Raw genomic sequence first — 17,767 nt, forward strand, 5'->3', positions numbered from 1 at the left:
CCACCGAGCACCTTTGGGTGTCTCCAAGGTACCTTGAACTTAAGGTATCAAAAACACACCCTCATCTGCTCAACGCCCACTCCAGTGAGCTCTGCCTCTGTGAAGGCCACCACCAGTGTCTGGTTCTGCCCACAGAAGCCAAGGCCCATCCTGAGCACTGCATGTGGTCTCCCTCCTCATAGCCAGTCTGTCACCAAGTCTAGTTTGCTTTATCTGCCAAGTATCTCCATGGCCCTCCATCTCCCACCCACCACCCCAATTTATCCTGATACGAACCTCTGCAGCCACTGCCCAGCCAGCCTCTGACATCAGCCCTCCCCCTGCTCTCGGCTGTACTTCTGACCCCCAGTCCAGCCACACTTCCCTTTAAACCTCCTTGAGCCCTGGCCCATGTCAAGTCCACATGTCACACCTGTCCAACAAGACACCCACCCATGAAACCCCAGGGGTAAGGACTCACCGAATGTGCAAATGAGTCCTCAAAAAGAGCAGCCCATCCCCAGGCCCTCTGCCCAGTCGGCCCAGCTGCCTTTTCCCCCAAGTTGTCCCTAGATATGTGACCATGGCCACGTCCACCTGTGGATTCCATGCTGAGGCCACAGATTTTAGGTTGCTGTGTGTCCTGCTCTCCAAGGTGGAGGTCTCCGTTACCATTAGTGGAAGAACACGACTCCAGGGCCTGCATTCTCCTATTTGTATGCCAATCCTGATAAGACCTTTGCAGGCCTGCAGAAAACAAAGCCACACACTGGGCAGCATGGCCCTCCTGCAGTGGAAAGCTCTGCCTCGTGGCATCCAGATGGCTTTGAAATAAGTGATTGTAGAACATGTTTCCTACCATTGTGTTTTGAGTGAGAACTTCAGCAGTGGGGATTTCGAGCTAGTTTGTTATCTGAGTTCCTCATCTAAACCCCCTTAGAAAGAATGGGAGAGGGAGGAAAGGAAGGAACCACACACCAGGGCATGTGATATTGCTCCATGTGCAGCAAAACGTGGAGTGGTGGAGGAAGGTGGAGGTTTTCAGGTCACATGTGTAGGGCTGTGGAGGCCCCACAGGGTCGTGGGGTGTCCCTTATGCTGTGCTGAGGTGCAAGATCCTAGAAGTAAAGAGACCAGACACTGAAGAACTGGTGAAGAGCATCTGGACTTAGGGGGCCACACCACCTGTGAGCAGAGATCAGCAGTGGCCCCCCAATGCCCAAGAGCATCTGTATTTATTGGGTACAAGCAGGGGGCAGGGTCATGAGTGAGGTCATCATCTATAGACTTAGTGATAGGGCATACATAATCACGTGAGTTACAAGCGAGGGGACCACCCCATTATGTCACCTGGGCAGAGAGGTGGGCCTGTGCAGCAGGGGGCTGTGCCATGCACAGTAGTAGAGGGTTGTGTACAGAAAAGGGGTTCACCCCCATTAGGTCGCCGAGGCAAGGAGGTGGGCTGTGTGCAACAGGTGTCATGAGCAACACTTCTCATCTGGGGGCTGGAGACTTCAAAGGATTTCTAATAGAAGGTTACTGTAAGCTTAATGCAGTGGGAGCTGACAGACTTCCGCTCTTCTCTTAAGATATTTATGGGAGGATTCTTTGCACTAGCACAGAAGCGAGAAAAGACTGACAGAGTATACAGCCTCAGTGACTGGTCACACCAGAGGGGTTCTTCTTCCTCGGTTACTTCCAGGATCTCAGGCCTGAGGCCTACTTTCCACAGGAACTGGATGCAAGGTACTACAACTCCTTTATCAGGAAGAGAGGCTCTTGCTCCAAGCCTGCCATACAGTGTATGCCCTTTCAGGCTGGGACGCCACCGCCTGGATCTTTGGTTCTTGTCCTGGTCTGGCTGTTTTCCCATGTACTGCTTCTGTTCTGTGGCTGCTTTAGGCATTCCTTCTCCTACAAACTACTATATGATTATATAGAAGGATTATATAAATCAGCACTAAATGCGTCAGTACAGCTCTGACGACAATTCCTATATGGTTGTATAGAAAGATTATATAGAACTAAGTATGCTAGATATATGTAAGCAGTAAGTTACTCTTCAAGCACTAATTCTATAAACTAATATATGATTATATATGAAGGATTATAGAAAGGAAACAGCTAAGCAATAACACTATAAACGTAGGTATTCTTCAGGCACTAATTGTGCCTGGGGTCTTGACAGTTCTCCTTCCTCAGTGCCAATGGTGGGTGTTACCCACCACATGGATATGATGAGGGTCAGCAGACTTGTGGCCACGTGCCCAGGAGCAGGGCTCCAGGAAGGAGCAGCCGAGGCACAAAACCCTAAAAAAACCTTACATGAGTAAAGCACATCACAGTTTCAGAAGGGGTCGAGGACTCGTCATCTTGTGTAGGCTGAAATCTGCTTCACTGAAGTCCAAGACAGCCAGGGCCGTGTGCCCAGGAAGTGTCAGACCTGGCTCAGACCCCTGCCCACAAGCTTCCTACTGGTGGCGGTGAGTTGTTTTTATCCAAGGCATAAAAGCTTTATCTTTTTTCTTCAATTGCCAAGAAAATCCAGGGTGACTTTAACCGTCTTGGGAAGGTAGGGATCACACACTGCAGGGGCCAGCAATCCACAGGCAGATTCACCTGCCTGTACCTGTTGCCAACTTAGAAAGCAACAGAAAGTTTAGTTCCAGACCTCATACAGTTGGAGACAGAACACCACGCTGCTCCCAGGCTCTTTGTGGGGCCAGGCACGGAACAGAGGCATGAGGGGCAGATGGTAAGAGGCAGGTCTGGGGGCTGCCTGCAGACACTTGGTGATCCCCCTGGTTTCGGGAGAGGAGTGCTCAGTAGGCAGTAGGGAAGATGGGGCAGGAACCCTTGCCCCAAGCATCCTGTGAGCAGTACCTCACTGTAATTCTCAGTCACTAGAGTGGTCTGGAAGGAGACTGAGGCTCCAAGAGGCCAAGCACAGAGCTGGTCTGTGGGATCATTCGCCTATCCCTGTGCTCCCCTGGCAGCCCAGAGCCCTCTGTGGTTTGGGTTTGGGAATAGCTGGTGGATCGTGTGATTGGTGGCAGCTGGGGTAGTAGGTGGAGGAGGCCTCACTGCGTTCTAGTCCCACTTGCAGAACAAGGGTCTTGACTGGGTGAGGAAGGGAGAAGCAAGCCATTTCTCTGGTGATTCCATGTGATTTTGTGTCGTTCCATGTGTTTCCTCTCCAAGCTACCGATCCTGTCATATTAATGGGCCATGATAGCCGTGTGGAGAGGAGCTCCCCACCTTCCTGCCTGGTATTCTAGTGCCGTGCCTTCCGGAGAACGCAGCTTTTCTTATATTTAGTCAATATGACTTCATCAGCAGTTAGACTTTTCAGCCTGGAACATTACAAACCATGCAACTGCTGGTGAGGCTGGGAGCAGAGGGCTGCAGGCTTCTTCCTCACTTCCGTGGAGGAACCCCTTTTTCAAAGCCTGGCTCATTCTCCCCACATGGTCACTTTGGATGGGGGAGGAGGCAGAGCAGTCAGTGGGCACTCAGGCTTCACTTGGGCTCCCTGCTTTCTGGCTTCCAGCTTGTCACATAGGGTGCCTTGGAGCCATGTGGGGCAGCCTGGCCTGGCTGCCCTCCAGCTCACTAAGGGTTAAGGGAGCCTTGGTTTGGGCTTTAGTTATATTGATAGGAAATTAATTGTCAGGTACTCAAACATGAACTCCCCCAGCCTGAAACTGAAGGAGCCATTGTTTTCCTCCCGGTTCAGGTCACTGTGGCATGCTTTGTAAATGAAATCTCTCTTCCCAGAGGTTCCAGTTGGGGCGGGGGTGCTGGAGCAGCAGCTTCTTCCCCGACGGGGTGTTGAGTTTATCTTGAGGAAGCGGAGGGAGAAGGTTGGGGTTCCCACAGCCAGGAGGATGGGACACAGGAGCCTCTGCCTCGAGGCGCCATGTGGCAGTGAGGCCAGGCACGTCCATGACCCTGCCAGAGGTGCCTGCATTTCAGGGAGCAGAAGGGGCGGCTGTGGCAGGAAGTGAAGGTTTGTTTTCCTCCAAAAGTGATTGTGACCTCTGGGGGCCAAGGGCTGCCATTGGCCTTGCACAGAGCTCCACACTTAGAAGTTTCCTGGCCCCGTCTCCCTGCAAAGATGCCTCTTTCATCAAACACTTAGTCCCTTAGACTTGGCTCTTTCTTTAGTACCTTTAATAGACTTTTTCCTCTGCATTTTGAACAAGGGGCCTTGCATTTTCATTTTGTAGTGGGCCCTGCAAATTGTGGAGCAAGTGAGTCCTGGCCCATTCTTAATTTGTCTTGCATACTTAATTCCTGCCTCTTCTCTGCACCCCAATTCTAGACTTACTTCACACTATGGAAAGGTGGACAGAGCATTAGGAACTCTTACCTAGATGCCTAAAGGAAAGCAGGCCATCCTCCTGTGATACACCTCACTTTGAATGATCCCACAGCCCACTCTGTGGCTTGGGTGAGTGTCTTGGCCTCTCAGAGCCTCACCCTCCTTCCAGACTGCTCTGGGTGACTGTGAGAGTTAGTGAATACTGCTCACAGGATGCCTGGGGCAAGCGTTCCAGTCCCGTCTTCACTGCCGCCTGCCAAGCACTCCTCCCTCGTCCTAGTTACCTCCCTGATGAGCTGCTTTCTGAGATTCAGATGAGATCAAAGAGGTGAAGTTGCGTGAGTGTGCATGTGTTCAGGGGTCTTCAGTCAGCAGTAACTGTCAAGCACTGTTTGCCACAAGGCACCTTCTTCATTAGGTCATCAGAACCCTTTATGGAGTGGTGACTGTTAAATCATGGCCAGAGCAGAAAGCCTTGTGGAGGGCGGGCCAGGCCTCTTGGGAATATAGTAGGGCTTACTCTCAGGATTGTGTCTTCATGGCCAGAAAGTGTGAGGACTGCAGCACTGAGGCAGAGGGCATTCTCACCCGGCCCAGGTGTTTGGGAAGAGCTGATGTCAGCGGACGCCTGGCAGCACACACACCAGCCACCACAGGCTTGCTGCCACCTTCCCCTGCGACTCTTGGCAGGTTTGCATTTCCTTGTTCCTTAATCTGGTGACTTTCCTCCCCACAGTTTATAACAATGTCTCCGGGTCATATCAGAGAAGCTGGAAGCAGCAGATGGTCAGGTTGATGAGAGGAAATGGCCAATGAAAGTAACTCTCGGGACTGCCGTCCTTGAAGGCTCATGCTTTGCATAGACACTGGAGCGTCCAGGCACATGCAATCAGGGGCCAGACAATACATTTTGATGATGCAGGTGATGAGAAGTCAGCCTCGTGATCCTCCACATGGTCTGCTGCTTTGTAAGTCCAGCTGAGAGGCTGGACTGATGGTTTCCCTCGCAAGGGCGGCCTGCCCAGCCTGCTCTACTTGGGCCCTTGCTGGTTGGACACATCCTTGCAGCTCCGAGCCTGGGTTCCCATGGCCCCCACCTGCCCTTGTCTCTGAGCCACAGGTCCCCGACTTGGTGTTATGTCCTAACAGTATATAAAGAGGGGTCAAGATTCATAAAGTGCTTTGTAAACTTTGTAAGACTATACAGATATAGTTAATAATATAATAAAATAGTGTTAATATTATTCTTTGAATCACTCATTCCTGGGAGGAGTATAAAATGTTCCCCACAAGCTGGATGGTTTGCCTTGAATAATAAAATTTGGGCTTTCTCAGTCACCTAGGAAGCTGACTCTTGGTGCAGTTGGAGATGGCATGAAATAATGAAATGTGGAACAGGGTGGTTGGGCGATGTTGTTTTTCAGCTTGTGGTGTCTACATAAAGTGTGTGAATTAGGAAAATTGAAATGTGTAGATTCATCTTCATAAGGAGTCTTGCAAATAAGGATAAAGGCTGCATACCAGCTGAATTGCAGAATATTTTATGTGATAAAACATTTTGGGCCAGGTAAGGTGGATCACACCTGTAGTCCCAGCACTTTGGGAGGCTGAGGTGGAAGGATCACTTGAGCCCAGGATTTCAAGGCTGCAGTGAGCTGTGATTGTGCGACTGCACTCCAGCCTGAAGACAGTGCAATCCTGTCTCTTTAAAAAATAGTAATAAGGCTGGGCACGGTGGCTTACGCCCGTAATCCCAGCACTTTGGGAGGCCAAGGCAGGCGGATCACCTGAGGTCGGGAGTTCAAGACCAGCCTGACCATTGTGGAGAAACCCTGTCTCTAGTAAAAAATACAGTATTAGCCGGGCATGGTGGTGGAGGCCTCTCTTTGTAAGCAACAGCTGTGTTACACCAGGCCCAGGCATGACTACGCAGGGGCAGCCATCTACAGTTGGTGGGTGAGACGGGTGGGGGAGTCATAGGCACCAGATAGCCGTCGGATGTAGCCCCCCACCTGCTGTGGTTTCACCAAAGCACCAAAGGCTGCCCTGCCCTGGGTTTGGTTTTGTTTTGGAGGCCATGCAGCATCTGAGACCTCCTGCGTCCTTGGCATCTCCTAAGAGGGTCCCAGCGTGTGTTTGTTACATGTTTTTCTTCTTTCCTTCAGAATATTGACATTACAAACTTCAGCAGCAGCTGGAACGATGGGCTGGCCTTCTGTGCCCTCCTGCATACCTATCTGCCCGCCCACATTCCATATCAAGAACTGAACAGCCAGGATAAGGTAGGCCACAGGGGACTAGCTCCTGGCATCTGCCTCATAGGTTTGGAGGGCTGAGAACCAAGGACAGTGCCTGCCATCAGCAGGTCACATGCCACAGTGCTAGCTTGCGATTGCCTTATGCCAGCTGGGTCTTATTCTGGGATCAGGTCATTCATGCTGAGCCCACCAGTCCCTGACCCACCTTGTGTGTAGTATTTGGTTGGTTCAGAATTCCCCAAGTGATATCATTATCAGTGGGAGCAGCCAGTCCTTCCTGAGTGACTACATTTAGGAGGAAGAGCTTCACCTTGAGGGGGCCAAGAAGCCCCCTGAAAAAGCAAGAGTAGTCAGGCAGTGCTGACCAGGCCAGGCCAGCCTCCTGCTATCTTGGGGAGGTCTGTCACTTCATGGCCCATTCTGCACTGTGGGCCTTAGAACTGCAAGAAACACGAACCCTGTGCACTCCCAGGGTGTGGTTTGATAGGTTCCATCCAGAGAGCTCCCTGGGGACAGGGTCAGGGAAGAAGCCCTGCCCAAGATGGCCGCCAGAGAGGATACAGGCCCGCAGCCCCACCCCAGTCCTCTGCTTCCCCATGTCAGCCCCCAGCCCTGCAGACAACCCTTGAAGACCCCTGTGGGGGAAGCTCATTGGATGAGCATTCCTAACTAGCTTTGAGGGGTATGTATTCAGGTGCCGTGGCGCTGGTGTGTAAGAAGTGGGATTCTTCAGGAGTGAGGAAGGAGCAGGTGTTGGTGGAGGGAGGGGAGTGGCCAGGGCCTAATGCAGGGTACTTGGTGCAGACACAGAAGCTCAAGCTCCCAAGTATAGGTTTGTTGTGGCACCAGGTGGAGGTGGGTGTCGTCCTTCAGGTGCATCTTTCCCAGGTAGTTGTGGAGGCCATGTGACCTTTCTCCATGCATTATTCATGCACTGCAGTGACACAGTTTCTTTTACAGAGAAGGAACTTCATGCTGGCTTTCCAGGCAGCTGAAAGTGTTGGCATCAAATCCACACTGGTGAGCCCTTGTCCCCCTGAGTCACTGGTAGGGCCCTCTTTCTGGTTAGAAAGAGTTCAGTCCTCTTTAAGCTGAATCCTCGTGGACGTGGGGTGGTGTGGCTGCCTGGTAAGAGGTGGCTACGGGGTGCTCTGGGGCCAAGGGAGGGTCCCATCAAGGGTGGGAACAGATGTGGGATCATGCGTCCTGGCCCTCAGCACTTTAGCTCACGTGAAGCGCCCTGAGGATGCTCCCTGAAAGGGTGGGAGGCCTGAGACTGTGTGCCCAGCCAACTTTACCTGGGGAGGCTCCTCACAGTCATCTCTTTCATAAGGGAATCCTCAGGTCAGGAGGAAAATATTACTGTCAAAAACACCATGCCAGCAGGTCCATTTGCCTTGTCTGTCTAGAGGGAGAGGGCAAGGCAGCTCCCAGACAAGGCAAGCGACTTCAGAGGCTGGATGAGAGGCTCCTGCACTTCCTCGCTAGGGCATGGGGAGAGACGTGTAGAAACCCAGCGTGTTCTCAGGCTCTTCAGGCCTCTCACGCTTCTACCTTGCTGAACCTGACTTTCTGGGAGAAAAAGGGTGTCTGAATCCAAAGCCAACCTTCTACACCCAGAGACACTTCTATTAAGTAAACTGAGTGCTACAGTATTGCATGAGACACACCATCAGGGGATTTTCAAAAAGGGCGGAGCGCCCACAGGCCCAGCCAGGCCTCAAACAGTCCTATATGTGGGGCCCCCCAGGGCCACCTCCCCCATCTCCAGTACCTCCACCCTAACTTGTAGCAAGTGGAGGTGCTGCGAGGAAGTGTTCCAACCATGTTCACTCATTAGCGTGTTCGTGCCACAGGTACATCTACATTTCTAGAAATGTGCTTTTTTTAGGGTGGTCTCTGTTCAACTGTACAGGGAAAAAATAAGTTAAATATTTCCCCATTCCTGGGTATTTTACAACACGTGTAAACTTCCAATATTTTTTAAAAGTGGGCCTTTTTCCCACCCTAAAAAGCTTCTATAGTCAAGATTCTTAAATTGAACAGACAGGTTTTCTGTTTTCTGCACCAAGTCACCAAGGGCGCCCTCCTGATCCTGCGTGCTCAGCCACACATCCTTTGTTCCTCACCCACAGGAAAAGGAAGGATCTCTCAGGCCAGCCCCTTGGGACACTCCCCGAGCCTTCAGCAGCGGCAGTGTATCACTTTTTGAGGCCTTCTTTTGCGTGTTAAAGGCTGTGAAACACTGGAGTAGGGTAGGGGTGGGTCCACAGTTTCCCAAGTTTATTTTCCTAAAACATCAGTTCACCGGTCACAGGCCACCTGGCTCTCTGCAGAGCACAGTTACAGAGCAGCGTCTTGGATGATTTCAGACTGTTGCCCATGGTGAAGGCCATCAGAGTGTTGGTTCTGGGAGCTCTCGACACAGGGAAATTCTCCTAGGCCAGTGCCTGGGGCTGAGAAGGGCTCTCAAAAGGGCCCCCCAAGGAATGGTTTAAGAAGAGAGGCAGATGAGGGAGGAGGGAGGAAGTTCCCCCCCACCCCCCATACTGGATGAAACCCTTCCAGTCCTGCAGAGTCACGGCAGGGAGCAGAGAGCCACCTTGCTTGTGGCTCTGGGGCAGGGGTGGGTGGCCTGGGGACGATGCTGATGCCCAGGGAGGAAGTATTCTTGGCCAGGCTTTTGCAACATGTAATTAGGCCCAGAAAATATTTCAGGGCCCCATCCAACCCCAAGAGCCCATGTTGCTGTCAGAGCCCAAGGGACAGCCTGGAGGTGACCTGCAGTTCTAACTGAGCCTCTTCCTTGTCTGTCAGGACATTAATGAAATGGTGCGGACTGAACGGCCCGATTGGCAGAACGTGATGCTGTATGTGACGGCAATCTACAAGTACTTTGAAACCTGAGCATGCCGGGAGGAGCTGCCCCAACAGCGGGGGGACCCACCACAGTGACCAAGCGACACCAACGCCATTAGCTACGCACCCCTGTAAAGCTTCCAGCAACTCTGGGCTGCCCCGCAGCGTGTGAGCCTCCAGCTCGGGGCTTCCGTATTGGCAGAACTCAGCCATGTGGCCCACAGCTCCCGCTGGGGTCCCTCCCACATGACCCATCCATTCAGGTCATGTGGGCTCAGCACACATCCTGCAGGCCAGTGGCTGCCGAAGTTTTCCTTCTGAAGAGAATATTGAACTACACTAGTGCTCCAGGGCACCAAACGAAAAGGGCTGATGCACAGCTCAACTTGGGAAAGCGGATTCAGTTCTGTGGGAAACTCACTGGGATTGATGGAGGCTCGGTCGTGGCACTTCCTGACTATTGGCCAGGGTGAGTTCCTTGCTGGTGAGAACCCAGAAGGAAAGTCAGCCAGCCAGCGCCTGGTATTTCCCAGCGCCCTGGACCCTTCACGATCCTAGTTTGGAGGAGCTTGTCACTACAGATGTGGGTCAGCTGCCCACACCTGACAGGGCTGTCCTGGCCGGCATAATCCAGGCATTTTTAGCATGAACTAGGAGAGCATCTAGAGGGTGCAGTGCAGGCACTCCAGGGCTGGAGGTGCTGCTGCTGCACTCCCGCAGCTGGGCTTTCTGACAGGAGGCAGTTGCAGGGTCCCCTTGCCTGGGCCCTGCCACCTGTCTTCCAGCCTGGACAGGGTTTGGAGTCCCAGTTCTGGCTTTAGATTTCTTCATCATAAGGAGTTTTTCCAGTTAAGATTTTTGTTTTGTTATGAGCAATATTGGAAAAAGTTGCTTCTGTTCTCTTAGTACCAAAGTTACATATATAAGCATAGAAATCTAAACACAAGATCTGTACATTAGCATGGTGAGAGCAAGGAATGAAGCAGGAAATAGGAGAAAAGTAAACAACTTTAGGGAGCCCAGGCACTGTCGTTACAGTCACTGAGTCACTTCATCCTAGGCCAGAGCTGAAGAAAGTGCCTTAACTTTTCTTGTGAGGGCAGCTGCTGCCCTCCATGGCCAAGGCGGGACCTCGTTCAGGGCTCAGTGGTTGAGTTGTCTCCCACCACCTTATCCACCCTCCCCAGGTACTGGGTCCGTACCCCACATGCCCGCCTTCCCCAGGTACTGGGTCCATGCTGTTTGAACCAAAGCCTTATTTAAAGGTGGTCACTGGAGATGCTTTCAGGCTGGGACTCAACAGCTCTTTCTGGGAATAGGGATCTCCTGTGTGCCTAACATGGTAACTATTGGTTTGAACGATGTCCAGACAAGACCTATAGCTTGGAGAATACAACCGTGCTTGTCATCTGCAGAGCACCACAAGGAAGACCAGCCACCAGTGGAAGCGGGGTCACTGCCCCACAGACTGGATGCAATGAGGGGCTTCCAGGAGGCCCAGCCAGCCCAATCATGGACTGAGGGGTGTGTATTTAAGCATGATATTCTAGACTAGAAGTTTAACATGTCTGTGTAGCCTAGAAAAGAGTGTGGTTATGAAGAAAGGGGCAGTGTGTGTGGGTGCAGCTGCCAGTACACCAACACCAGATGGCCAGGAGCTGCCCATTAGCCCTGTCCACACGTCAGCCTGGGAGCTCAGGCTGCTGCCGCTGGCTCAACACTCTTTGGTGAAATGCCTGTTTTCAGCTAAGAAAGGAGAAGCCAGGCAAGCAAAGTCACACCACAGAGTATTCCAGAGAAGCCCCTGCAGACACCTGGACCAGTCCCCTCTGTCTGAGTTGTGCTCTTGTTGTTGCTCTGTTGATGGCCAGCTCTGCTGTCGGCGTGAGTGACTGATGTTCGTATGAGAATTACTGTTTTTAATTGTCTCTCCACTTAGGCGTCCTCGGTTTCCGCTTGTGCTCTCATTTGCCTTCACAGAGCTGGTCCACCTGTCCGGATCCAGGTGTCCGGTCATGGTTTTGTTTATTTATTGTGTCCTTGGGGGCTGTTTTGCCCTAAGAATGAGGGGATTTCCCCAGGTCTGCAGTTACCAACTTGATCCCTTGCTGGCCATGTGAGCACAGCCCTGGTGCCTCATGGGGATGGGAGGGTGGGGGTTCCCAGGATCCTCTGGAGGAAGGTGGCCATGGATGGATGGGCTGTTATCTGTGTTTTCCCTCTGGGAGTCTCCTGGGCAGCAACAGGGAAAGAAGATGGGCATGGGGAGGGCCTGGCCCTGCCTCTGGAGGCTTTGCTTGGGCCCCTCCCTGGGGAAGGTTTGCATGCAGATCTGCAGGTGAGGGTGCCTTCTGCCTTGTCTAATAGGATCCTTAGAACACTGGGCTTCAACAGTGACTACAGATGGTCACACATGTTTAAAGTGACATTTGGAGATGCTCTCAGTCCTACGGCACCTGGCATGAAGCCTCCAGGAAGCCAGTTTGCCTTTTCTCTTTCAAGCACAAGCTTTACTGCAAAAGGGCCAGTCGCGTTTCTATTTCTCTTGATCCCAGGCTTCTGCTGACTGACGATACTTTTAAATGTTGTTCTAGTAAGTATTCTTGAATGTATTAAAATGGCTGAAACAACCAACTTGGGCTTTTCTAGTTTGCCCTCCCCTTCCTGCTGTCCCTCTTGACATTGAATAAACCAGAACCCAGCTGCCTCCTGGAACTGGCTGTATAGAAAAGGGCACCTCTGAGCCAGCCTGTGACCCCACCCCAAGGCGCACTTCCTCTCATGGGAAGATCCTGACCAGGAGTCCAGGGTGACCTCCCCTGGGCCATAGTATATCACCATGTGGCTCAGGGCTGTGGGGTGGTGAGCCTTGTAACCCCTGGGGTTCTGTGACAGATGCCAAGACCCCAGAGACCCTGGCAGCGCTGCCCCTAGGAGAGTGGAAGCCCCCTGCATAGCCCAGACACATGCCTTCCCTGGGGTCAAGGGAGTGTCTGGAGGGGTTTTGTTTTTAGGCATGTATCATCTTGGAAATAATTGTCAGGATGTATAAAATAGAGAAGAAAACAATTATACTACCCAGAGGCAACCAGATACACCTTTTTTCCTATGCGTTGTTTTTTTGTTGGTTTTTGTCGATCGTGGTTCACCACAGCCTTGACTTTCGGGGCTCAAGCAATCCTCCTGCCTCAGCCTCCTGAGTGGCTGGGACCACAGGTGTACACCACCATCTCCAGCAATTTTTTTTTTTGGAGTTGGAGTTTCGCTCTTGTCGCCCAGGCTGAAGTGAAATGGTGAAAGCTCACCACAGTTTCTGCCTCCCAGTTTCAAGTTATTCTCCTGCCTCAGCCTCCCGAGTAGCTGGGATTACAGGCATGTGTCACCACACCTGGCTAATTCTATATGTATAGTAGGATGGGGTTTCTCCATTTTGGTCAGGCTAGTCTTGAACTCCTGACCTCAGGTTATCTGCTCGCCTCAGCCTCCCAAAGTGCTGGGATTACAGGCACGAGCCACCATGCCCTATTTTTTTCTTTATTTTTTGTAGAGATAGGTTTTCACCATGTTGCCCAAACTGGTCTTCAAGCAGTCCTCCACCCTCAGTCTCCCAGAGCCTTGGGATTACAGGTGTGAGCCACTACAGTGATTGTGAATGCACTGAGCGTGGCCTGGAGAACACTTACTACCTTGCCCAGGTCACATGCAAAAGGGCCCGTGGCAGTGCTGTCTCCTGCACACGAGGGCCTGTGGTAAGTGCCCTTCCCAGGCGGGGACTCCCCAGAGTTGGGGACCCAGCAACTGCCTTGCCCCCAAGTAATCGAGCTGTGACCTGCAGGTGCTCAGGCTCCCCGGGGTGGGCAGCAGGCAACAGCTGTAGAGCCGGGGGCTGGGTGTGGAAGGACAGGCAAGACCAGGCTTGGACTCAGCTCCTCCCTGCTCAGCAGCCCCAGCGCTGTGTCCTCTGCCATGTAGAGGGGGTTCTGCCCTAGTGGCCAGCGAGTGTCCGTGGAGCCTGCGGGGTGGGCCCGGTGTGCTGCAGCCTCCACGCATTAGCAGGGGTCCGCCCTGCCTACCAGCGCACCTAAACCTCATCCGGGCAGCACAGGCCCCTTAGCCGCTGCCCCCCAGGTGGGGTGGTCACTCCTAGATCCTCTGTCCCTCCCACCTGCAGTGCAGCTGCCTTATGCTGACTAGGGTGGCCCTGAGGGGATCCTTCTGTAGCTGAGTTACCTGCTGGGGGCCAGCGGCCCCGTATACAATGCAGCGCCCCTCAATGCAGAGCTGGCTTTGCTGCTCCCCAGAGCAGCACCTCTGGGGAGGGCATCATTTCTACCTTGACTCAGAGAAAGTTCCAGAATGTCTGAGGGGAGGCTAAATTGGTGGAAGGGGGAAGCTGTGAGATTCCAGGGAGAGAGGAGAGATCCCAGAAGGATCCCCCACACCCCTCCAGTAGCCTCAAGGGGCTTCAGTCCTGGGCCTAGGTGCCATGCCCTGCCCCAGCAGCCCTACCTGGCCAGCTCTGTGGCCGCAGACCCCCAGGGCCAGCACTTCCTGCAGCCTTGGGGTAGCCTGGCATCTATTTTAGGTTGTCCCCTAGTTGAGGAACTGGGGCAGATAGAACCGGTCTCAACATGCTGGCAGCCACTGCCCTGTATGTCAAGTGGGTGAGGACAGACTCCTGGGTTGCTGAGATGCAGGGCTCGATTCCGGCAAGAGCTCTGACCCCAGTAGGTCTGAACTTCACTGGGCCTCTACAGGAGGCTGGGCTGGGCACAGGAAAGGACTCTACTTTCCCGGCCTGACCGGCCCCTCGGGCTTGGAGTGCGTCAGGGAGCAGCATGCTGTGAGGCAGTGGGAGGGGTGTGGAGAGACGTCATAGCCAGGCCCAGAGCAGGTGCTGAAAGCTGGTCTTGGTCTCCACACCCTCATGTGTGTGAGGAGGGGGTGGCAGAGGGTCTGCAGTCTTGGGATCTGAGTTCTGGAAGGCAGATGAGAAGGGCCCCAGCAGGCACCCACTAGGCAGGAAGCACATGTGCCCCGAGGGGAAGGACGGGCCATCACACAGCCGTGTTGCACCGGAGGCTTCTGCCAGGATGAGCGCGGAGGAGGAGTCGGGACACACAGGTCCTCCCCAGGTCGGCCACCAGCACGTGTGATGTGCTGGGCTGTTTCCACCTCTGCAAAGCGGGGACCCCATCCTGGGCCCTCCTATCAGGCACCCTCTCTGACCTGGGGTACAGAGGCCTGGCGGGTCACAGGGCTGAGGGCACAGGAAGAGCAGGCAGGTGGTGTAGAGCCATCGGGATGATGAGTGGCCAGCCCCAGTGTGAGGGGCTGCAGAGGACTGTGTGCCCACCCTGGGGCCAGGGTTCCACTCCCCTCGGGGCCTGCTTCCCCATCTACACCGATCATTCCCAAGGCCGGGTTGCTACCCAGTTGCTGTTTGTCCTGACACCCAGAAGCAGATACCGGGTGGGGTGAACATCTTGAGTGGGTGGGGGTGAATGGGAGGAGGGGGCTGCCCCTGCACCTGCAATGGTGGCCAGTGACTCGGGAGATCACTTTCTCCACATGACTCTTCTGCCTTTGCAGGACCTCTATTAGGATAAACTGGAGCCCTGTGAGGTCCCCGACCCATTGAAGAAGTTGGGGAGCACCCGGGGTGACCCAGTCAGTTTCCAGGGACCCTTCCCAGTGCTCACAGGCTGCTTGTCCTGGGCCTTACATGTCTTGCTCCTGATGCAGCTCAGCTGGTCCCAGAGCAAACAATGAGGGCCAGAGGCCACCAGGTGCATCCTGGGCAGGAACAAAGGGCCGGAATCCTGGAGCAGGGGAGGCCCAGCTGGCCCCGCCGCCTGGCCTGAGGAGCCTGGGCCTGGATGGAAGGAAGGGTGGGCGTCCACAGTCTTTTCAAAGACTGCCTGGGGCTGGGCAGGGAAACCAAGACCCAGAGCCAGAAGCCGGGGCCTGCCAGGGGCTTCCCTGTGCCTACCAAGGGGCAGTGGTTGCACTTGGCTCTGCCCCGCACCCTTGCTGCTCCCTTGGGCCTCGGGTGGGTTGGTGGCCCAGGCATTTGCACAGGGCCCTCCCCCTGCCCCACAGCCTTGATATCTGAGGACAGCACTCAGCTGAGGTGGGCACAGGGCTGGCAAGGGGACAGCAAGGCCAAGACTGAGGAGGCGGCCTTAAGGTGCATGGTGTCAAGAACATGGGCCCCTCTGTGAAGAAGGCAGGCCAGCCCATGGGGCAGGCAGTTTGGGAACAGCCCTCCCGGGTGCCGTTCCCCACCCCTGAACTGAACAGCCTGGCCGGTGCCCAGTCTCTGGGCAGTGGCATCGCTGGAGACCTGGGCCAAAGCACCTGACAGATGACACAGGACCGCGGGGCTCTCTGCCTCTGAAGGGCCAGGGAGGAGCCAGTAGGGGAAGGGTGGGGTCCTGGCATGAGCCTGCCCCTCACAGCCTCCTTGGCGCTGGCTCCCAGGCTAGCCCTGGGGACTGTGGAGCTGGTTCTGGGGCTGGAACCACTCCAGGCCCTGCCTGACCACCCCTGGCCTCAGGACACAGCTCCACCAGCGCCAGTGCTGAGGCATGGAACCGCCCCTTGAGCCCTAAAGGTGAATGTTAGTGGCTTTGGCACTGTGACCCTGAGGACCAGCTTTGGAATAAAGCCATTTGCTCCCTGCATGAGAACTTTGGGGCCGCACCCCTCCTGCTGTGGGACTGGCATGCACATGGCCAGACCATGCATGGGAACGACCACGCGGGAAGGGTGCAGGCCCCAGGATGGGAATGGGAGAGGAGTCTTCGGGGTCCACACTGGGAGACAAGAGAGACCACAGAATTGGCTGAGGGCTGGTTTCTGCTACGTGAGCCTCCGGGGGCCCCTCAGGAAGATGCAGAATGCTCCGTGCATGTTTGCTGGGTGAGGGTTTGAATGAATCGGCGTCCAGCAGGTGTGGGTGGGAGGGGTTTGTCCCTACTACGGGAGAGGTTTTACTTCATGGGGATCCCCAGAAGCAAGGATGGGGAGCCAAGGATGGGGGCAGGGGTGGGCCCCGTGGCCGGCGTCATCCATCACCCCTACCTCATGGTCTGGCTTAACCTCCATGGGGCAGGGGGAGCAGGGCAGACACAAGACATTCATTTTACCAGTGAGGGTATGGGTCCTGGAAGGTCTAGGAAAGCCCCAGCCTCTGGTCCCAGGGCGGTGTCCCCACCCAGAGGGGGAGCTCCTCCACTAGGGAAAGCCAGGGCCATGGGAGAATGAGGGCAGGCAAGCTCCTTTGAATAGGGGGTCAGCAAAGGCCAGGATGAGAGAGAGGGGGGCACCAGGGCCAGGTCTCTTTGGAAAGACCTGGGGACAGCACCCTGAGAGTCTCATGTGGGCCTCACCCCTTGGAGTTTAATTCAAGCTGTGTGGGTCCACACATTCCAGGCTTTTCTCTGCCTTGCAAGGGCCCCACTGAACGTTAGGGAACAACAGAACCAGGAGAGCTGGACTAGCTGAATGAGAAAGGGGCTCAGGCTTTGAACCAGGTATAAGCCAGGGAGGCTGCCGGATGATCAAGGCTGTGTCTGGGCAGGCAATGGTCACTGCCATGGGCCCCATGCTCCTCCCAGCACATTGGCCAGGTGCCTGTGCAACCACTGCCCACCCACCCTCTCCTCCCTGCAGTGAGTGGTGGCTGCTGTGAAAGAGGTTGTGCCCCCATTCTGGCCTCAGCCTTAGGGGCCAGCCTGACCCTGGGCAAGCCCCTCCACCCTGGGCCTCTAGCCACTACCCCACCAGTCACCAGAGGTTCTAGAATTGCAAGAGTTCCCAAAAGCCTTTGGCCACCAACACCCCAGTCTGACATAGGCTGTCTTACCATGAACAAAATTGGGATTAGTCCACATCCATCCAGAAGCGAGGGTAGAAGGCGGGTCCCCTTGCATAGTCTGGAGGACTGGACTTGAGGTTGTTCCCAGTTGGAAGCCTCCAGAAAACAGGCGAGTGGCGGGTGGGGGTGAGAGGGGGCGGGGGTGGGAATTCCCAGCCTCAGGCTCTAAAATTCCCAGTCTGGTGCATACAGGACTCCCTGCCTCCTTGTTCAGGAAAGTGGGGGAAGAGCAGGGCCACACTGGGCACCAGGAGCTGGAACAAGAGGGTCTCTGGCCCAGAGTCTGGGATGGGGAGAGGCAAAGGGGACATTGGAAATTGGGGACATATATCTGAACTGAGATACCAGCCCCTGGCCGGGCTCAGGAAGGGCAGGGCTAACGGTGGGGAGCTGAACAAGGGCCAGGCAGGGCCTTGAGTGCTGTGTTCAGGAGGCTGGCCTTTATCTCTCAGGACCTGGGGAGCC

General features: G+C 54.5%; 1 protein-coding gene across 3 annotated transcripts in view; it reads left to right on the plus strand.

Moving 5' to 3' along the window:
- The window catches only part of SPECC1L (sperm antigen with calponin homology and coiled-coil domains 1 like), a 150,251-nt gene extending 138,197 nt beyond the window's left edge, over positions 1-12,054 (plus strand). For all 3 annotated transcript variants that reach the window (XM_012454163.3, XM_064371888.1, XM_064371889.1), the window contains exons 14-16: positions 6,469-6,585; positions 7,522-7,581; positions 9,379-12,054. In XM_012454163.3, the coding sequence (XP_012309586.2) occupies positions 6,469-6,585; positions 7,522-7,581; positions 9,379-9,468 (267 nt within the window). In that variant the 3' untranslated portion in view covers positions 9,469-12,054. The remainder of the gene's footprint in view (positions 1-6,468; positions 6,586-7,521; positions 7,582-9,378) is intronic.
- The last annotated feature ends 5,713 nt before the right edge of the window (positions 12,055-17,767 follow it).

This window comes from Aotus nancymaae, unplaced genomic scaffold (genome assembly GCF_030222135.1).
Source record: "Aotus nancymaae isolate 86718 unplaced genomic scaffold, 86718_ANA_hifiasm-v0.15.2.pri h1tg000210l, whole genome shotgun sequence".
Lineage (NCBI taxonomy): Eukaryota > Metazoa > Chordata > Mammalia > Primates > Aotidae > Aotus > Aotus nancymaae.